At 46.4% G+C, this 14,270-nt stretch overlaps 2 protein-coding genes across 2 annotated transcripts in view; both read right to left on the bottom strand.

Moving 5' to 3' along the window:
- The window catches only part of LOC149330824 (uncharacterized), a 166,439-nt gene extending 156,600 nt beyond the window's left edge, over positions 1 to 9,839 (bottom strand). The window contains exon 1 of the mRNA XM_089561518.1: positions 9,750 to 9,839. The gene's annotated coding sequence lies outside the window, so the exon portion shown is untranslated. The remainder of the gene's footprint in view (positions 1 to 9,749) is intronic.
- cn (Kynurenine 3-monooxygenase cn) overlaps positions 1 to 14,270 on the bottom strand; it is a 53,143-nt gene that overhangs the window by 26,215 nt on the left and 12,658 nt on the right. Inside the window, exons 2-3 of the mRNA XM_089561514.1 lie at positions 2,362 to 2,431; positions 1,302 to 1,492 (exon numbers count right to left, since the gene is read on the bottom strand). Of these exons, the coding sequence (XP_089417640.1) occupies positions 1,302 to 1,492; positions 2,362 to 2,431 (261 nt within the window). The remainder of the gene's footprint in view (positions 1 to 1,301; positions 1,493 to 2,361; positions 2,432 to 14,270) is intronic.

The following is a 14,270-nucleotide window of genomic DNA, read 5'->3' as shown; positions in this document are numbered from 1 at the left end:
GGGCAAATACATCTCCCATTCATCTGCAATGAACTTTTTCCCGCGCCAGATGAGGTTATCCCATTCCTGCAAACTACCGAGTCTCGTCTGACTTGCTGCCACTCGCTTCTGCACTTACTTCCTCTTGGATTTAACAACTCAGTTGCCCTAAGGAACCGGTAAAGTAAGGGACCATTGATCACCTTAAAACTCCTTTTGAAAAGGAGTAACCTCTTGGATTTAAAAACTCCATTGCCCTGAGGAACCGGTAAGTTAAGGGACTATTGATCACCTTAAAACTCCTTTTAAAAAGGAGTAACCTCTTGGATTTAGCTCCGTTGTCCTAAGGAACCGGTAAGGGACTATGGATCATCCCAAAACTCCTTTTGAAAAAGAGTAACGCTGGTACTCCTTCTCAAAAGGAGTTACAGGGAGTACAGAAGGAGTTAACGCTCGCAAATGAGGGACATCCCTCCTCAAAAGGAGTAATTAAGTGCCGTGTTCACACTGCACGGGAATACATTATTAGTCCCTTACTAGAAGCGCGATAACCCAGGGATGAAAGGTGTATAAAAGGTGTATGTGTGAGTCCCTTACTAGAAACGCGATAACTGAGATATGAACGGTGTATAAAAGGTGTATGTGCGAGTCCCTAAGTAGAAACGCAATTACCGAGGGATGGACGGTGTATAAAAGGTGTATGTTTAGTCCCTTACTAGAAACGCGATAACCGAGAGATGAACGGTGTATAAAAGGTGTATGTGTGAGTCCCTTACTAGGAACGCGATAACCGAGAGATGAACGGTGTATAAAAGGTGTATGTGTGAGTCCCTTACTAGAAACGCGATAACCGAGAGATGAGCGGTGTATAAAAGGAGCATGTGTGAGTCCCTTACTAGAAACGCGATAACCGAGAGATGAACGGTGTATAAAAGGTGTATGTGTGAGTCCCTTACTAGAAACGCGATAACCGAGAGATGAACGGTGTATAAAAGGTGCATGTGTGAGTCCCTTACTAGAAACGCGATAACCGAGAGATGAACGGTGTATAAAAGGTGCATGTGTGAGTCCCTTACTAGAAACGCAATAACCGAGAGATGAACGGTGTATAAAAGGTGTATGTGTGAGTCCCTTACTAGAAACGCAATAACCGAGAGATGAACGGTGTATAAAAGGTGTATGTGTGAGTCCCTTACTAGAAACGCAATAACCGAGGGATGAACGGTGTAAAAAGGTGTATGTGTGAGTCCCCTACTAAAAACGCAGTAACCGAGGGACGAATGGTGTATAGAAGGTGCATGTGGGCGTGCATGTGTACTCGCCTGGCCCTTCCTCCCGTACGGGATGGGCTTTCGCGTGCCGTCCGTGTTGTGTATGAGGCGTCCGTGCATGGGGATGGCGTGCCGCTGGATGACCTCCTCCTCGAGGCCCACCAGCGCCAGGGCTGCCCGGCCGCGCACCGACAGCGCCAGGTTGATGCTGCGCCCCGTGACGTGCTCCTGCAGCCGAATGTCTGCACGCGCAGCGACAGAAAATCAGTAACGCCGACCCTTCCGCAACAGGAGTTCTCTAATCCTGTCAGTTGCGAAACACCGATTCAGAATCCGGTTACGCCCCACACATCCTGTTTTTGAACGTTAGTACACAGTGGAGCCCGTGTTTTTTGTTTTATTTTCCAAACCCTGCATATTCGTTTTTTGAGCATCGGAAAGCCGCAGGTCATTTATATGTAAACACTAGATTTACAGACGCTGACCAAGTCAAAAAATGAAAGATGTTTCTGAATCGTCCGTACGGGTTCCTTGATCACAATGAGGTGGACAAGACGACAAGGTGAAAATTTAAGGGCGGAGTTGGTGACGTAATGCCTATGTGCAGATCTAACAAACTCCGCCCTTAAATTTCGAAGGATCCTTGACTATATCATCTAAACGCCGCGCAAGTGGTTTGACAGCAGTCAGCCCAAACTTTAAGAGAGCTAACCTCCGAACTTTGCCCCAATCACAACGCTGTATTTTCATACATAGGCGGTCATGCTCAGTTGCCACATATGCCACGGTGGGTTGTGACGACGTCATAAGGTCACGTGACCTAGCTGGCAGGTGCACCACTTGCGTTTCCGCTTACAACGCCGCCGACGACGACGGATTTTGAGCAGAACGAGAGCCTTATTACGGCATCGCGTCAATACTGCATGCTACGGGCTTTGAGAGGGAAAAGTGGAACTGAGCAGAAGAATGAATGTACTGATTGAGGGCTGCAGGCGGAACCTTGATTCATTGCACTTGCCGCGTTCTATGTTCAGGCAACGACCTGAGATTTCCGGTTCGGCCACAGCCAGCAAGAGATGTCGCATAGTTCTATACGCAACCTGTCACTCACCCTCGCGGGACTCGTACAGGTCGACCTGGAAGCCTCGGTTTCCCAGCAGACAGGCGCATAGGGACCCAACCTGCATCAGTTTGTTACACAGCACTTTTAGGTCGTCACAGAGAGGATACGAGCGGAGCTGACACACTTCTGACCCCGCCACTCGTGTCTGTCTCTCCACTCGTCCTGCACGGGTGACGAACAAACACTAATGCTGGCACCCTGTATATTAAGGCGAAAGCCTTTATTGCTCATGACTCGCCAGCGTCTCCGTTCATCCGTGCGTCCGCGCCACCTGTCAGTCATCAGTGTTATAGTAAGAATGGTTAAGTGTTACTTGAAAAGTCAGTAATGATAGTTAATGGTGTAGTAGTAGATGTAGGATCAGTAGTTAATGATAAGTAGTTAATTAGTGAATGATAATTAGGTAAATAGTTAATGATGGCTTTACCCTCTGCGCACTTTAGACCGTCGAAGTGCTCCTCTGAATTTTTGTTTCCTCCATTTAGAAGCAGATTTGATGATCTGTCGGCTAATGCACGCAACCTAAAACCCAAGGCTGCATTTTCACTTTCTTATCGAGATGTCCAATGTCTTTTAAATATGTAAATAGAAAGTTCATTGCAAGTCTCTGTTGCCTGAAGCAGGCTAAGGGACCTAAAACTTTGTCCATTGTTACGGGCACTGGGCAGAGCTTCTGCATGCAATGTTCATAGTGCGTGCAGTGAACTTCGTCAGCCCATTTGTCGGACTATGCACTCCATCATTCCATAGGTCACACCAATACTCGCCATTGCATCCTTAGTACCCATTTCATGGCCGCATTTTATCTTCGTTTTTTTTTTAGCCTCTTCCACGCTGCTCTCCTTCTGCCTTTATCTCCCAAATTCCCCTCCCTACGCACAGTAGCATGCCAACGATATTGAAACGCCGGCTAAATTCTCTGTATTTCATTAAAGAGTCTCTCTCTCTCTTTTCACTTTCTTGTTATTTTACGCTTTCAGAGCTTCTCACGCAGTAGCTTTTGTGACACCCATGACATCGCTCACAAACAACACTTAACGTATGCGCGCTCGCGTGCCCGTAGAGGTCAGAAAGGCAGTGATTGCAAAGGGCCTTGGCTGATCACTGTTTCTTTTTTTATGAATGCGAGAGCATTACATGGTTAGTTTGGTTGCTCTGTCGCGTCAGCGAAAAGTGTCCGCCAATTTATCCTCACGATTACGTCGTTATCTTAATATGTGAAAGTGTGATTGTGACAGATAGTGTGTGATAAAAAGTTGCGGTGGGAAAAATTTGGTTGATGAGGTGCAATTAGTTAAATAATTAAAAGCCAAAAAAGGCGAAAAATACACATAGACGTCAAAATAGCCACAGTACACAGACGTCAGAATAGCCACGGACGTCGATATAGTATGTGCTTTCGTGTACTGCTCTAATGCAGGTCGCCGTAGTGATCTTAAACTTTTTCGATACGGAAGTATACGCAAGAACGGAGTCTTTCTAGTGAGAACTTCTTTTTGTCGCACATTAACAGTTCGGTGTCACCTTATCGTCCTCTTTGTTGAACCCGCTATTCCCAATATCAGTGGTGTATCGGAAACACTTTTCATTCACTCGCTCGCGCTTCTTCCAAGAAGGATATCGAACACTGAACCGATAGTTGAAATACACAAACGCTGTAATGCGTTCCTCTTTCTCGTCACGGGACAGTCTGCTCGAGAGTTCGATTTAATTCCAGATATACCGCATGACCCTTACATACGCAGAGGCTGATGCCGGTGTCGTTCAGCGGGTGTCATTTGTTTACTGCGCCCTCTGAACAGCGTGATTGTGCGCGTCAGGACGTGCGAGATTTGCTGCTAGTCTGCATTTATCTCCCTGCCTGTACTTCGGACAACACAAAAGTACCAAAGTACTTCGGTCTTGCGCCCCGCGAACTACCCTCCCAATAATTTTACGCTGTCTATACGGAGTATATAGCGAGATACAACTCAAGAAAGCAGCGGCTAATACCCTCGAAGAAGGCCCTCCAACCACTGGTGTCGAGCGATTGTCATGACGTCGTGGTTAATGCCATACCACGGAGGCATCTGCCAATCATCTGCGATTTCACGAGGGGATTAACCGCGACGTCATGAGAACCAGTCGTCGCCATTGGCTGGGGGGAGTCCTTTGAGGGGGCATTCGCCGCTGCTTTCTTGAGTTGTACACGACTATAGTGGCCATTTTCTAGCCCATTAAGCCCGTGCAGAGTAGACAACTCTGCCAGACTGTACAGTCTTTGTCAAAAATATACAGTCCAAGGGGTTTGCTTCCAAGACGTGTAGCGAGGCTCTTAAGCATATTTGACAGCCCTGAGCTTGGGAGGTTTGATGACTCAAGTTCCTCCTACCTTCTTGAGTTTAGGGTCCCTCAGAATGCAAGAGGAGCCGCGGTGCAGGACTCAGAAGCAGTAGACCCCTTGGACTGTATACTTTTGACAAAGACTGTACGTCGACGTGTATGAACTCATCGACTATCACTTTTGGCCCCTGCGCTTCCTCAGCTCCTACAGGCAGCATTAAATTAACTTTGATAGAGAAGATGTAACAGCACTAAGACGGGACAAAAGGAACGATACGAACAGATTAATGTTGTTGGCGTCCCTGGTCATATACAGTGCAAATGTGCCTCTTAGAAATCTTTATAAAAGCTACGAACTAATGAACCTTCTGTCAGTAGGCTGGTGTTGGCATGACCGAAAACATGGTCTCAGGTCAGGCGCCGTATTTTATAACGATTATTTTTTTATTCATCCTCCTGCCCTTCTAGCATTCGTAGTTGGGGCTTGTGACGTCGTGACTGACAGCCGAACAGAAAATGTAATTCGCCGACTCGGGTATCGAAGGCGAGGCTGGCCAATGACAAGAAAGAAGAACAATAATTTCAAAATTCGGCTCTATGAGGAGATTTCAACAACGAGATTTCCACTACGAAGTGTGTTTTCAAGGAGCCGAACTGGCCTGCTCTGTAGGTATATCCATATCTCTACCCGATTAGGTAAGAGGCAAATTTTGCGTTCAGTGGCCCTAAAAGGTGTCATTTTACGATGAGGGCGTCATAAACAGCAGGCAGTCTGCAGTTACGCGGGGTCATTGCGTCCTGGGCTATAGTATAGCTATGCCCGCCCTTGCAGCGATCAGTCGGATAGTTATACTTAACAAGACAAGGAGACGGTTTCTCCTCAGTGCTTGTTGCGGCGTGTGGCGCGCAACAGAGTCCGTCTGCTTATCCTTCTAACGTCCTCAGCTCAGATAAGGTGGGGAGACCCAACAACCTCGTCTGGTCGTCTGAGACGGCGACGTCCGTCCCGTAGTAATGGTGTAACACCGCTGACAAGCGGTCATTCTGGCGGCGATTGCCCCGGCCTTATCTTGGCTCCGGGGTCACGTGTCCTTTTTCTTGAGCAAATTTCTTCACCTACCCCCCCCCCCCCCCCCCCCCCCGGCCTCCCCTTTCCTTTCAAGATATGAGAGCACCTCCGTGTTTTGCTCAGATACGAGAATGAAAGGAAAAATCAAGAATTAGTAACATCAAGCAGAAGTCAACGGAAGGGAACATGCTAGGCCTAACTTTAAGAGAGAGAGAGCGAAAGTAATTTAATGAAAGGAAAGAGACAGGATAGAAAGCAGAGTGGGTAGAAGAAAAGCGAGTCAGTGACATCGCAGTCGAAATCAAGAAGAAATGAGCATGGCAGGGCATGTAGTGTAAAGGCAAGATAATCGCTGTTAAGGGTAACGCAGTGGTTTCAAATAGAAGGCAAGCGCAGAAGTGTGCGGCAAAAACTTCAGGTGGGCGGATGAGATCGGGAAGTTTGCGGGGTAACGCGACCACAGCTGGCACAGGACAGGGTTAACTGGAGAGATATGGGAGAAGTCTCCTGCAGTGGGCATAGTCAGACTGATGATGATGATGACGACGACGAAGAAGCAAAAATAAAAAGGAAACGACTGGTGCGCACCACCTAACGTACAATAACTAATACTTTCTTAGTGGAATCAGAGCGGACGCCACGGAAAAAGGAACAGCCGAGAAGGCAAAGTCAGGTTAGGGAAATTTAATACCTGAAAGTATTTTAAAGATTTTTTTTCCGGGAAACCTGCTGGAGAAAAGTTTGTTTCAAATAATGAAGAAAAAAAGAGAGAATGTGAGTAGACGCAGTTACAATTAGCCCTCTAAATTAACCAAGTTGCTGCCAGCAGGAGGATAACTAATTACATCATTCTAAACATTGCACCAATAACAGTAAAATATCGATATGTTCCTTGAAACAGAAATAAGAATTGGACGGAAGGACTCCACAAAACTCCGAGATCTTAGTCGCTGGTTGATGACCATTACGCCCAAGGAATAAATCCGTTGTAGCATATCAGCGTTGCTGGGATTGACATAGACTCCGTGGCGACTCAGTCTCCCAGTAAGATGCGCAGTAATCTCTGCGGCAAAGGGTGTTTGACAGCAGCCAATAGTTGGTTGCGTAGTGGCGCTGCTATCAATACCGGCGCCGCCGACAAATAGGCCACATCCGTGAGCACGTGTGTGAAAGCTCTGGAGAAACTGAGCACTTTCAGTAACTGGCCAAACCAGCCCGACGACGGCCCGCTTCGTCGGCTCACTATGGCCCCTACAATACATGGCCGTTTCCCACTACAGATGAGAGTTATGGCGATGAGCCATATAGAGACGGGAAACGCTGCGCACGGCTTTCATGCAGCTTACATGCAACGAGTGACGTAGTCGAGCTAGAAGAGATGTCAAGGCAGGAATGGAAACGGAAAAAAGAACAAAAGCGAAGTTACGCCGAACAGCATGGGGCGCAGGGCAGTGACGCTGCCTTGTGAGGGCCTATATATATATATATATATATATATATATATATATATATATATATATATATATATATATATATATATATATATATATATACACACACGAAATTGAAATTGCGAAAGAGACGCTTCATTTAGGTAAAATTTATTGGGAGTCGACGTTTCGGACAGTCTTGAAAAAGGACAGGCTCTGTCCGAAATGTCGACTAGCTATAAATGTTTATCTAAATGAAGCGTTTCTCAATTTCGCATTTTGCCTCTAGCAACCAAGTACGTTTATCTTTTCGTGCTATATATATATATATATATATATATATATATATATAATGTGTGTGTGTGTTTCACAGTGATTTGCAGCTGCGACAGGAAAATATTGTGCAAGTGTATGTTGACACACTCCTCTCAATGAGGTCACTTTTCGCCACAGTTGCTCAGGAGTTGTTCACACAACTGGCACCTGTGTCAAACATTCAATAGACGCAGTTCATTGTGTTGAAACAAGGCGTGCAACAAAAACGTTTTTAAAGAAACGAAGGTGCAGTTAGGCGATCTGAGTTGCTGCGTATGCAAATTTCGTACATGTACGTAAGCGCAGATTTTATTTTAGAATACACCCATCCGTAATGGATTTGCTAGCCCATTTGGGTGTGAATTAAGAAATGCGGTGAGGAATTTTTTTTAATTAATGAGAGTTTGTCTCTGTTTGTTACGACAACGCATTGTAATTGATAGAATCGATTTTATTGGGATTTTATTTTTGCTTTGAGGGTGAGTGACTTTGAGACCTACAACCCAAAAACATGCTTTTAAAATCTCTACAGAGAGCTTAAGTCATGGAAATGATCTGCATCGGTTCACCCACATATGGCAAGCATTCAGGCGTGCTGTGCATATTAGTGCACGCATAGAATTTCCCCGTCACTACGCCAGCCTCGTTGCACTGACACAGACATAAACAATACAAAGCGAAAATCGGAAACTTACACCTGTTAATGAGAATAATTTCACCTGCCAATGAAAGGGTACGCAGAAGAAGTTTTAGTATTAAAGTACTACTTAACGGGCTCAAACCCAATCAAGAATCCTGTGTGAATCTTCGGAGTAACTCGGGCAAGCTCGGGTTAGTTCGGAGGAGCGTCGCGCCAGCTGCAGCCAATGGAAAGAAGCTCGGGAAAGTTCGGAGGAGCGTCGAGTCAGCGGTAGCCAATGGAAGGAGGGCGTCGCGCCAGCTGCCGCCGAGTGGAGAGAGGGCGTGAAGATGAAGAGCGAGAAAGGCGGTTGCGCACACATGCAGATGCCAGAAAGAGGAAGCGAAGGATAAACAACCCTACCACTTCTTTCACGCCTGCTCACGCGCAGACCCGTAGAACTTGAAGGCATCCATCTCTATCGACTGTTTGTGTCCAAGCTTCTCGGTCCTAAAGCACGATGACCCTAGTGGTCTACTTGCGATACGTCTAAGATTTTCCACTAGCGCCTAAATGCGCCAAAATACATTTTAACGGCGCCGAGAGAGTTGCTAGAAGTTTGCGTTCCCAAACGTGGACACCACCGCTCAAGTGGTTAATAACGAAATCGTTTCTTAATTAAAAGGCAACTAATCAGAAAGCAAAACAAAAGGCGACCATTAGCCTCCCATGGGATCCGAACCCATGACCTCCGCGCGTCGCCTAAGGCGCCTGAACAAAAAGTAAACAATCAACAATATGCCGGGCCCTCTCATCGTTGGATTTCTCATCGCCAGACAGCACAGTTTCTCTGAGATGCGTGGTAACCTGTATTTATATACAGCCACTTGAAAGAGCGTGCGACAACACGTCTCCAGAGCCAACAACTGGTTACGCAAGCAAGCATCAAGAGAAATCTTACGCTTATGTTAATAACCCAGTCGTCGACTCAAGTCAGCCTCCAGAGTACCAGAACCTTTTTTCCTTGTTGGAAGCTACAAAGCCGGTGTACTCCGTCGAGATATCTAAAAGATGCACACGCGTTTATACCTGTCGCTGGATCTGGCGTGTAGAAATATAGAAACTCGCGCAATTCACAAATTCGGGTAGCAAAATGGCGCAAGCACAGCGAATTAAGGGCGATAACTACACTTTGACAACATTGCGAAGTTTTATCGGAACGTTGAACATTTTCGCCTGCAAAGGAGAATGCATGAACAATTGTTCCCACCGACATTTTTAAGGAAACAGTTATTTATTTACGCACTGCACGCCCATCTCTGGTCCGTACAGGGGTAGAGACAGCGTAGAAAAATTACAAAACGAATATTAATTACTTGTAAATACATGACACAACGATTCACTTGCAGCTAGAACAAGTTATCGCGCTGCATGTGAAAAACCAAAACGCCAGATATGTAGAAACCAACTACGAAAAGTCAAAGCTCTTAATTTTTGAGCAAACATGTCTATTGAATACTCTATAACTATTTAATCCGACAATTTTTTCTAATGAGAAATCACAACTGAAAATAAGGAGTGCTTATGTAAGTTAATGTGGCTGACATGGCTTCTGTATCACCACGGCCGCTTGATGCAAAGCGCAAAGCGAGGTGCGGCCAGCCACGTCGCGCCGCCGACAATGGGTGAGCATGTCCTGGCGGAGTTTACAGTCGCGGCCGCTGTTTTCGGTGGGGGCGCCACTATTCGGGGACAGGTCCCGGGAGTGGACTCCCGAAGCGCTCCTTGCTTCGTCGTGTTCGAGCGCGTTTGCCTCGTGTAAAACCGCGTTTGCGTCGTGTAAAACCGCGTTTGCCTTCCATATTCAATGCAAAATAAAAACCACTACTACTACTACTCACGTTCCTCATGTCTGCAGTGCTTTCTTTGGATTTTCTGCTGTGCGCGTGAGTGAGCACGTTTGCCTCGCGTCTGCAGTGCTGGATTTGGACTTTTCGCGTGCGCGTGAATGAATGTTTGTCTCGTGTCTGCCGTGCACTCTTTGGGCTTTTCGTGCATGCGTGTGTGGAGGTCAGGGACGTGTATGGGGCACGATGCCGCGCATCTGCTGTGTGCCACTGTCCGTCACAAACTCCAGAAAACAGCCAACTGTGAGATATCATGAGTTTCCCTCTGAACTAGAGCGTCGAGAAGGGTGGCTGAAAATATCGCTCGCGAAGGACTGTCAGGGAAAGGAACAAGTGGGCGCAAAGCGACAGGTCTCTGGCATGTTCCTTGCATTTTACAGAGAATGACTACAAAAAGTAAGGTCAAGGAAGGTTCATCGTCTGTCAATGGTTACTTCCTTTCTTGTATGACCATGCAATAAAAGTGTCAAATACTTTGTGGTTTTCTCGGCTGCAGGTGGACTTATGAACTTCCACAACTTCAGCTATAATGATCGTTTTTTTTTAATAAATTGCAATAACTTGTGTATATAAGAGCCAAAATTCGACGTGACACGAAGCCGAAATTTACTGCGTGCGACCAGCTGTGCGTGTCCGTCTCATTCATCGTCTACATGGGGTAGCGAGCAGTGAATAAAAATCAGGGAGCACTTTGACGATATAAAGTGCGAAGAGGCGAAGCCTTTAACCGCCTCTGTCGGTGCCCTCTGCTTGGCGACTGTTGAAGACCGTTTGGTGACTCTTGAACGCTTCCGTACGGCATCGCGAGCGCGTTTCGTAGCGGGCGACATTGGAGCGCGCGCGGGCTGCATCCTTCCTCGATCAACGTTCAGAGAGCACCTGAGAGAGCTCTGGGTGATACGACCATTGTGCAAACTTTTGACGTCAGTGTACATGCGCCGTTGCTAAACCACCTGAGAATTGCGCATGCGCAGTGTGCGCGTTTAGTGGGTATCATTAACTAATCATCATTACTGTTCGTACATCTACTGCTACACCATTAACTATCATTACTGATTTTTCAAGTAACCATTAAGGATAGCTGCCGCTGACGACGGACACGCTGGCGAGTCATGAGCCATAAAACAATAATAATAATAATAATAATACTTTATTGCGCCAAATATTAAAAAAATGTACAGAAATCAGGCCTGCCAAAGCCTCATAGGGCTTGAGTGGCAGAGCCCGACAGGCAGCGGAACCGCGCAGACATTCACACAGGCAAAAAAAGCACCCTAAAAATAACGGACATCAAATTAGTATGGTGGTGAGAACAAATTAGACACAAGACTCATGTTACATGTAGAAAAAAAAATCCTCATCAGATTAAATTGCAAGGAAGAAAAACCAAACTGGCAAGACAATACCTCAGATCAATGCAATAAATAAAGCAGTAACCAATGAAATCACGGGATTTACTTGACAGGTGGTAGCGCACATGAGTATGATGTCGTAAACCCTCTAAATAATGTATCGCAGCGTCTTTTTTATTTTATATTTCGTTTTTGCCCGGTGAACACTTGGAGGTAACCTGTTAAAGTGAAAGGGAACGCAATAATCTCTTACACGCCTTCCATATCTTGTAGACCGTCGGGGAATACAAAAAGGTTCCTTCGGTCGAAGAGACCGTGTGGGAACATACGGAATCATCATGATCATCATGTATTTGACCCTTAAAGGCCCCTGGGAGGGGGTATTACATAAGGGGGGGGGGGGGGGGGGGGGAGTAGTACATTCATCATGACTCACATAGTCACTAAGCCAAAAATGTTTCAGGACGATCGTTTCCATCAGAAGGCGATCAAAATCAGGTAGAGAAAATACCTTAAAGAGATCAGAATTGGAGGGAAGGCCTAAATCATAGCCGATATTTTTTAACAAAGATGATAGAATTAATCCTGCACTTCCAGCGAACTGCACAGTGACCATAAATCGTTATGCCATAGCGCAGTACGCTATAACCAAGGGCGTTTACGATAACTTTGCGTATTGAAAGCGGCATGTAGTACCTGATGTTGTAAAGCACACAGGAGTCGGTTCGGAGCTTTTTACAAACGTGGGACAAGTGATCATTCCATGAAAGAGCACTGTCAAAGTATAATCCTAGGTATTTCACTACGATCTACTTTTAAGGCTTACGCCTTAAAAGTAGATCGAAAGCTTCAGGCGCATTAATGCAACATCCTGAGGTACAGCCGCTCGCCCGGTCGTGCATCGTATAGGCGGCCGTTATGGACAGCGTTCAGGCATACACTTCCTACCTGCTGCGGTGATTGTGACATAATCGGCGTTTTCAATGACAACTTAAAAATGCAGTCTTTAATGAGCAACTAGGAAGCGCACTGTTTACGCCTCAAGGAGTGAACCACGGGCATTCCGACGCAGCTGTCGCGGCGTTTCCCTGCGAGCAGTTGTCCCCGAGCAGTGGCGCCGCGGCGGGCGCACGGAGAACTAGGCCCAAGACGCCGTTTCTGTGCGACGTGGCGGGCCGCACCTCGCTTTGCGCTTTGTATCTAGCGGCCGTGGTATCACTTTGCAGTGTTTTATTCTTGACGAGTACCTTCATGATTCATCAAGTTTAATTAATTCCTGTCAGGTTCGTAGAGCTAGAATCAATGCCTCCGCCTCATTAGTCGCCTGGGCGTTGCTTCTAGCTTTGTGGCAAGGCTGCCAATAAAAAGCGCTGGTATTTTCGTCTGTATCCTTCTTACACCGCTGCGTGATGAATAAAACGTCTTGACGGGCGTCGCACTGTAGGTCTCCTGATCAACTTAAACCATCTGTGAGGTTTCTTAACGTCCACCCAAATCCCAGCACGCAGCTGTCGCATCCGGGGATCGAACCCACGACCTCGTGCGGTGGCTTTCGTCAACAGCGTGCGAGCCAACCCTGGCGGTTGTGGCACGTGTCACCGTCGCGGCGTCGATACGAGGAAGTCTTTTCCAGCATAAACGGACGGGTTTTCTCCGTACGAAAGATCGGAATAAATAATCGAATAAAGAAAAAAAGCACGGGAGCGAGTGTCGGGATGTTGTGAAAAAGCCTCGAGCACGCGAGAAGACGGACTGTGGCAAAAGAAAGCTGTATCTTCTCGCACTGAGCGTGGGATAAAACAGGGCACAGCAAAAGACCGGTTTTATTTATTTATCGAAAATACCCCTAAAGGCCTTCGAAGAAGGGTCATTGTCTACCCGCGCGGAAAAAAGTCGTGTAGAAAGGAGGCTTCACGCTTCTTTTAAAATTCCTCCAAGGAGTAGGATTCGGACTCCAGATGGTGTCAGAAGGGGTTGTTATCGACTGTTATAAGTGATTGTGTTCAGAGCCACGTAGATAAGTCAGGTGACAGGTATGAGCCTGATCTGTGGACCATATTCAGCATTTAAGTCTCGTGGAGCAATTGCCGGCAGAGGCGACAGAAGGAGTAGTCTGTTGACTGTTATAAGTAATTGTGATCAGAGCCATGTATAGATCAGCCAGGGGTCTGATATGTGCCTGATTTGTGGACCATATTCAACATTTAAGTGTCGCTACGTTAGAGCAATTGCCGGCAGAATCCGCAAGGCTAACCCCACCAGTAGCTGCAACAACCTCGACCTCTTAATTGGGGGGAGAGGGGGGGGGGGGGGGGGGCGCATAAGATACAAAATACATAAATATACTGATGACGCAAAAAGAATGCGAAAAAGTGTGAATTTCTGAAACAGGCGGTATAAGTACACTGAATCCTGTATCTTCAGAGTGTGGTACTGTTGGAACAACAACTGTTTCACGGCGAGTTGTTCACGCAGACACACTCGTAAAGTGCCTCACCTGCAAGGTGACTGAACTGAGCTGGCAGCGATGTGCGAGGTTCACAGGATGTTTACAGTTAGGCTACCCAGTTGTTTTATTTATTTTTAACCCTTTGTAGGAGAGCGGGACTCATGTCCAACGTATTTTAAGCGCCAGCAAACTGGCCACGGCGCGCCCATATGTACCGCACATTTTGATATGGTGAACAATGATCGAAACAAACCATTCAGAGAGTTTTACTTTTTCGCTAATAGGCCTCCTCGGTGTTCTGTGCTATTTTACAAGCGCCGGGTGTGGAGTTTGGCGCGGCTCATAGTGGCCGGAAAAATAATAAAATTTGAAAAATTTTTGAGCTTTTAATCTTTTTCACCAGTCAACTTGAAGCCATTATCACTTCTATTGCA

Source organism: Amblyomma mixtum, chromosome 9 (genome assembly GCF_055824585.1).
Source record: "Amblyomma mixtum isolate Tamu chromosome 9, ASM5582458v1, whole genome shotgun sequence".
Lineage (NCBI taxonomy): Eukaryota > Metazoa > Arthropoda > Arachnida > Ixodida > Ixodidae > Amblyomma > Amblyomma mixtum.
Note: the sequence above shows the minus strand (reverse complement) of the source record. Positions and strands in the feature narration are given on the sequence as shown.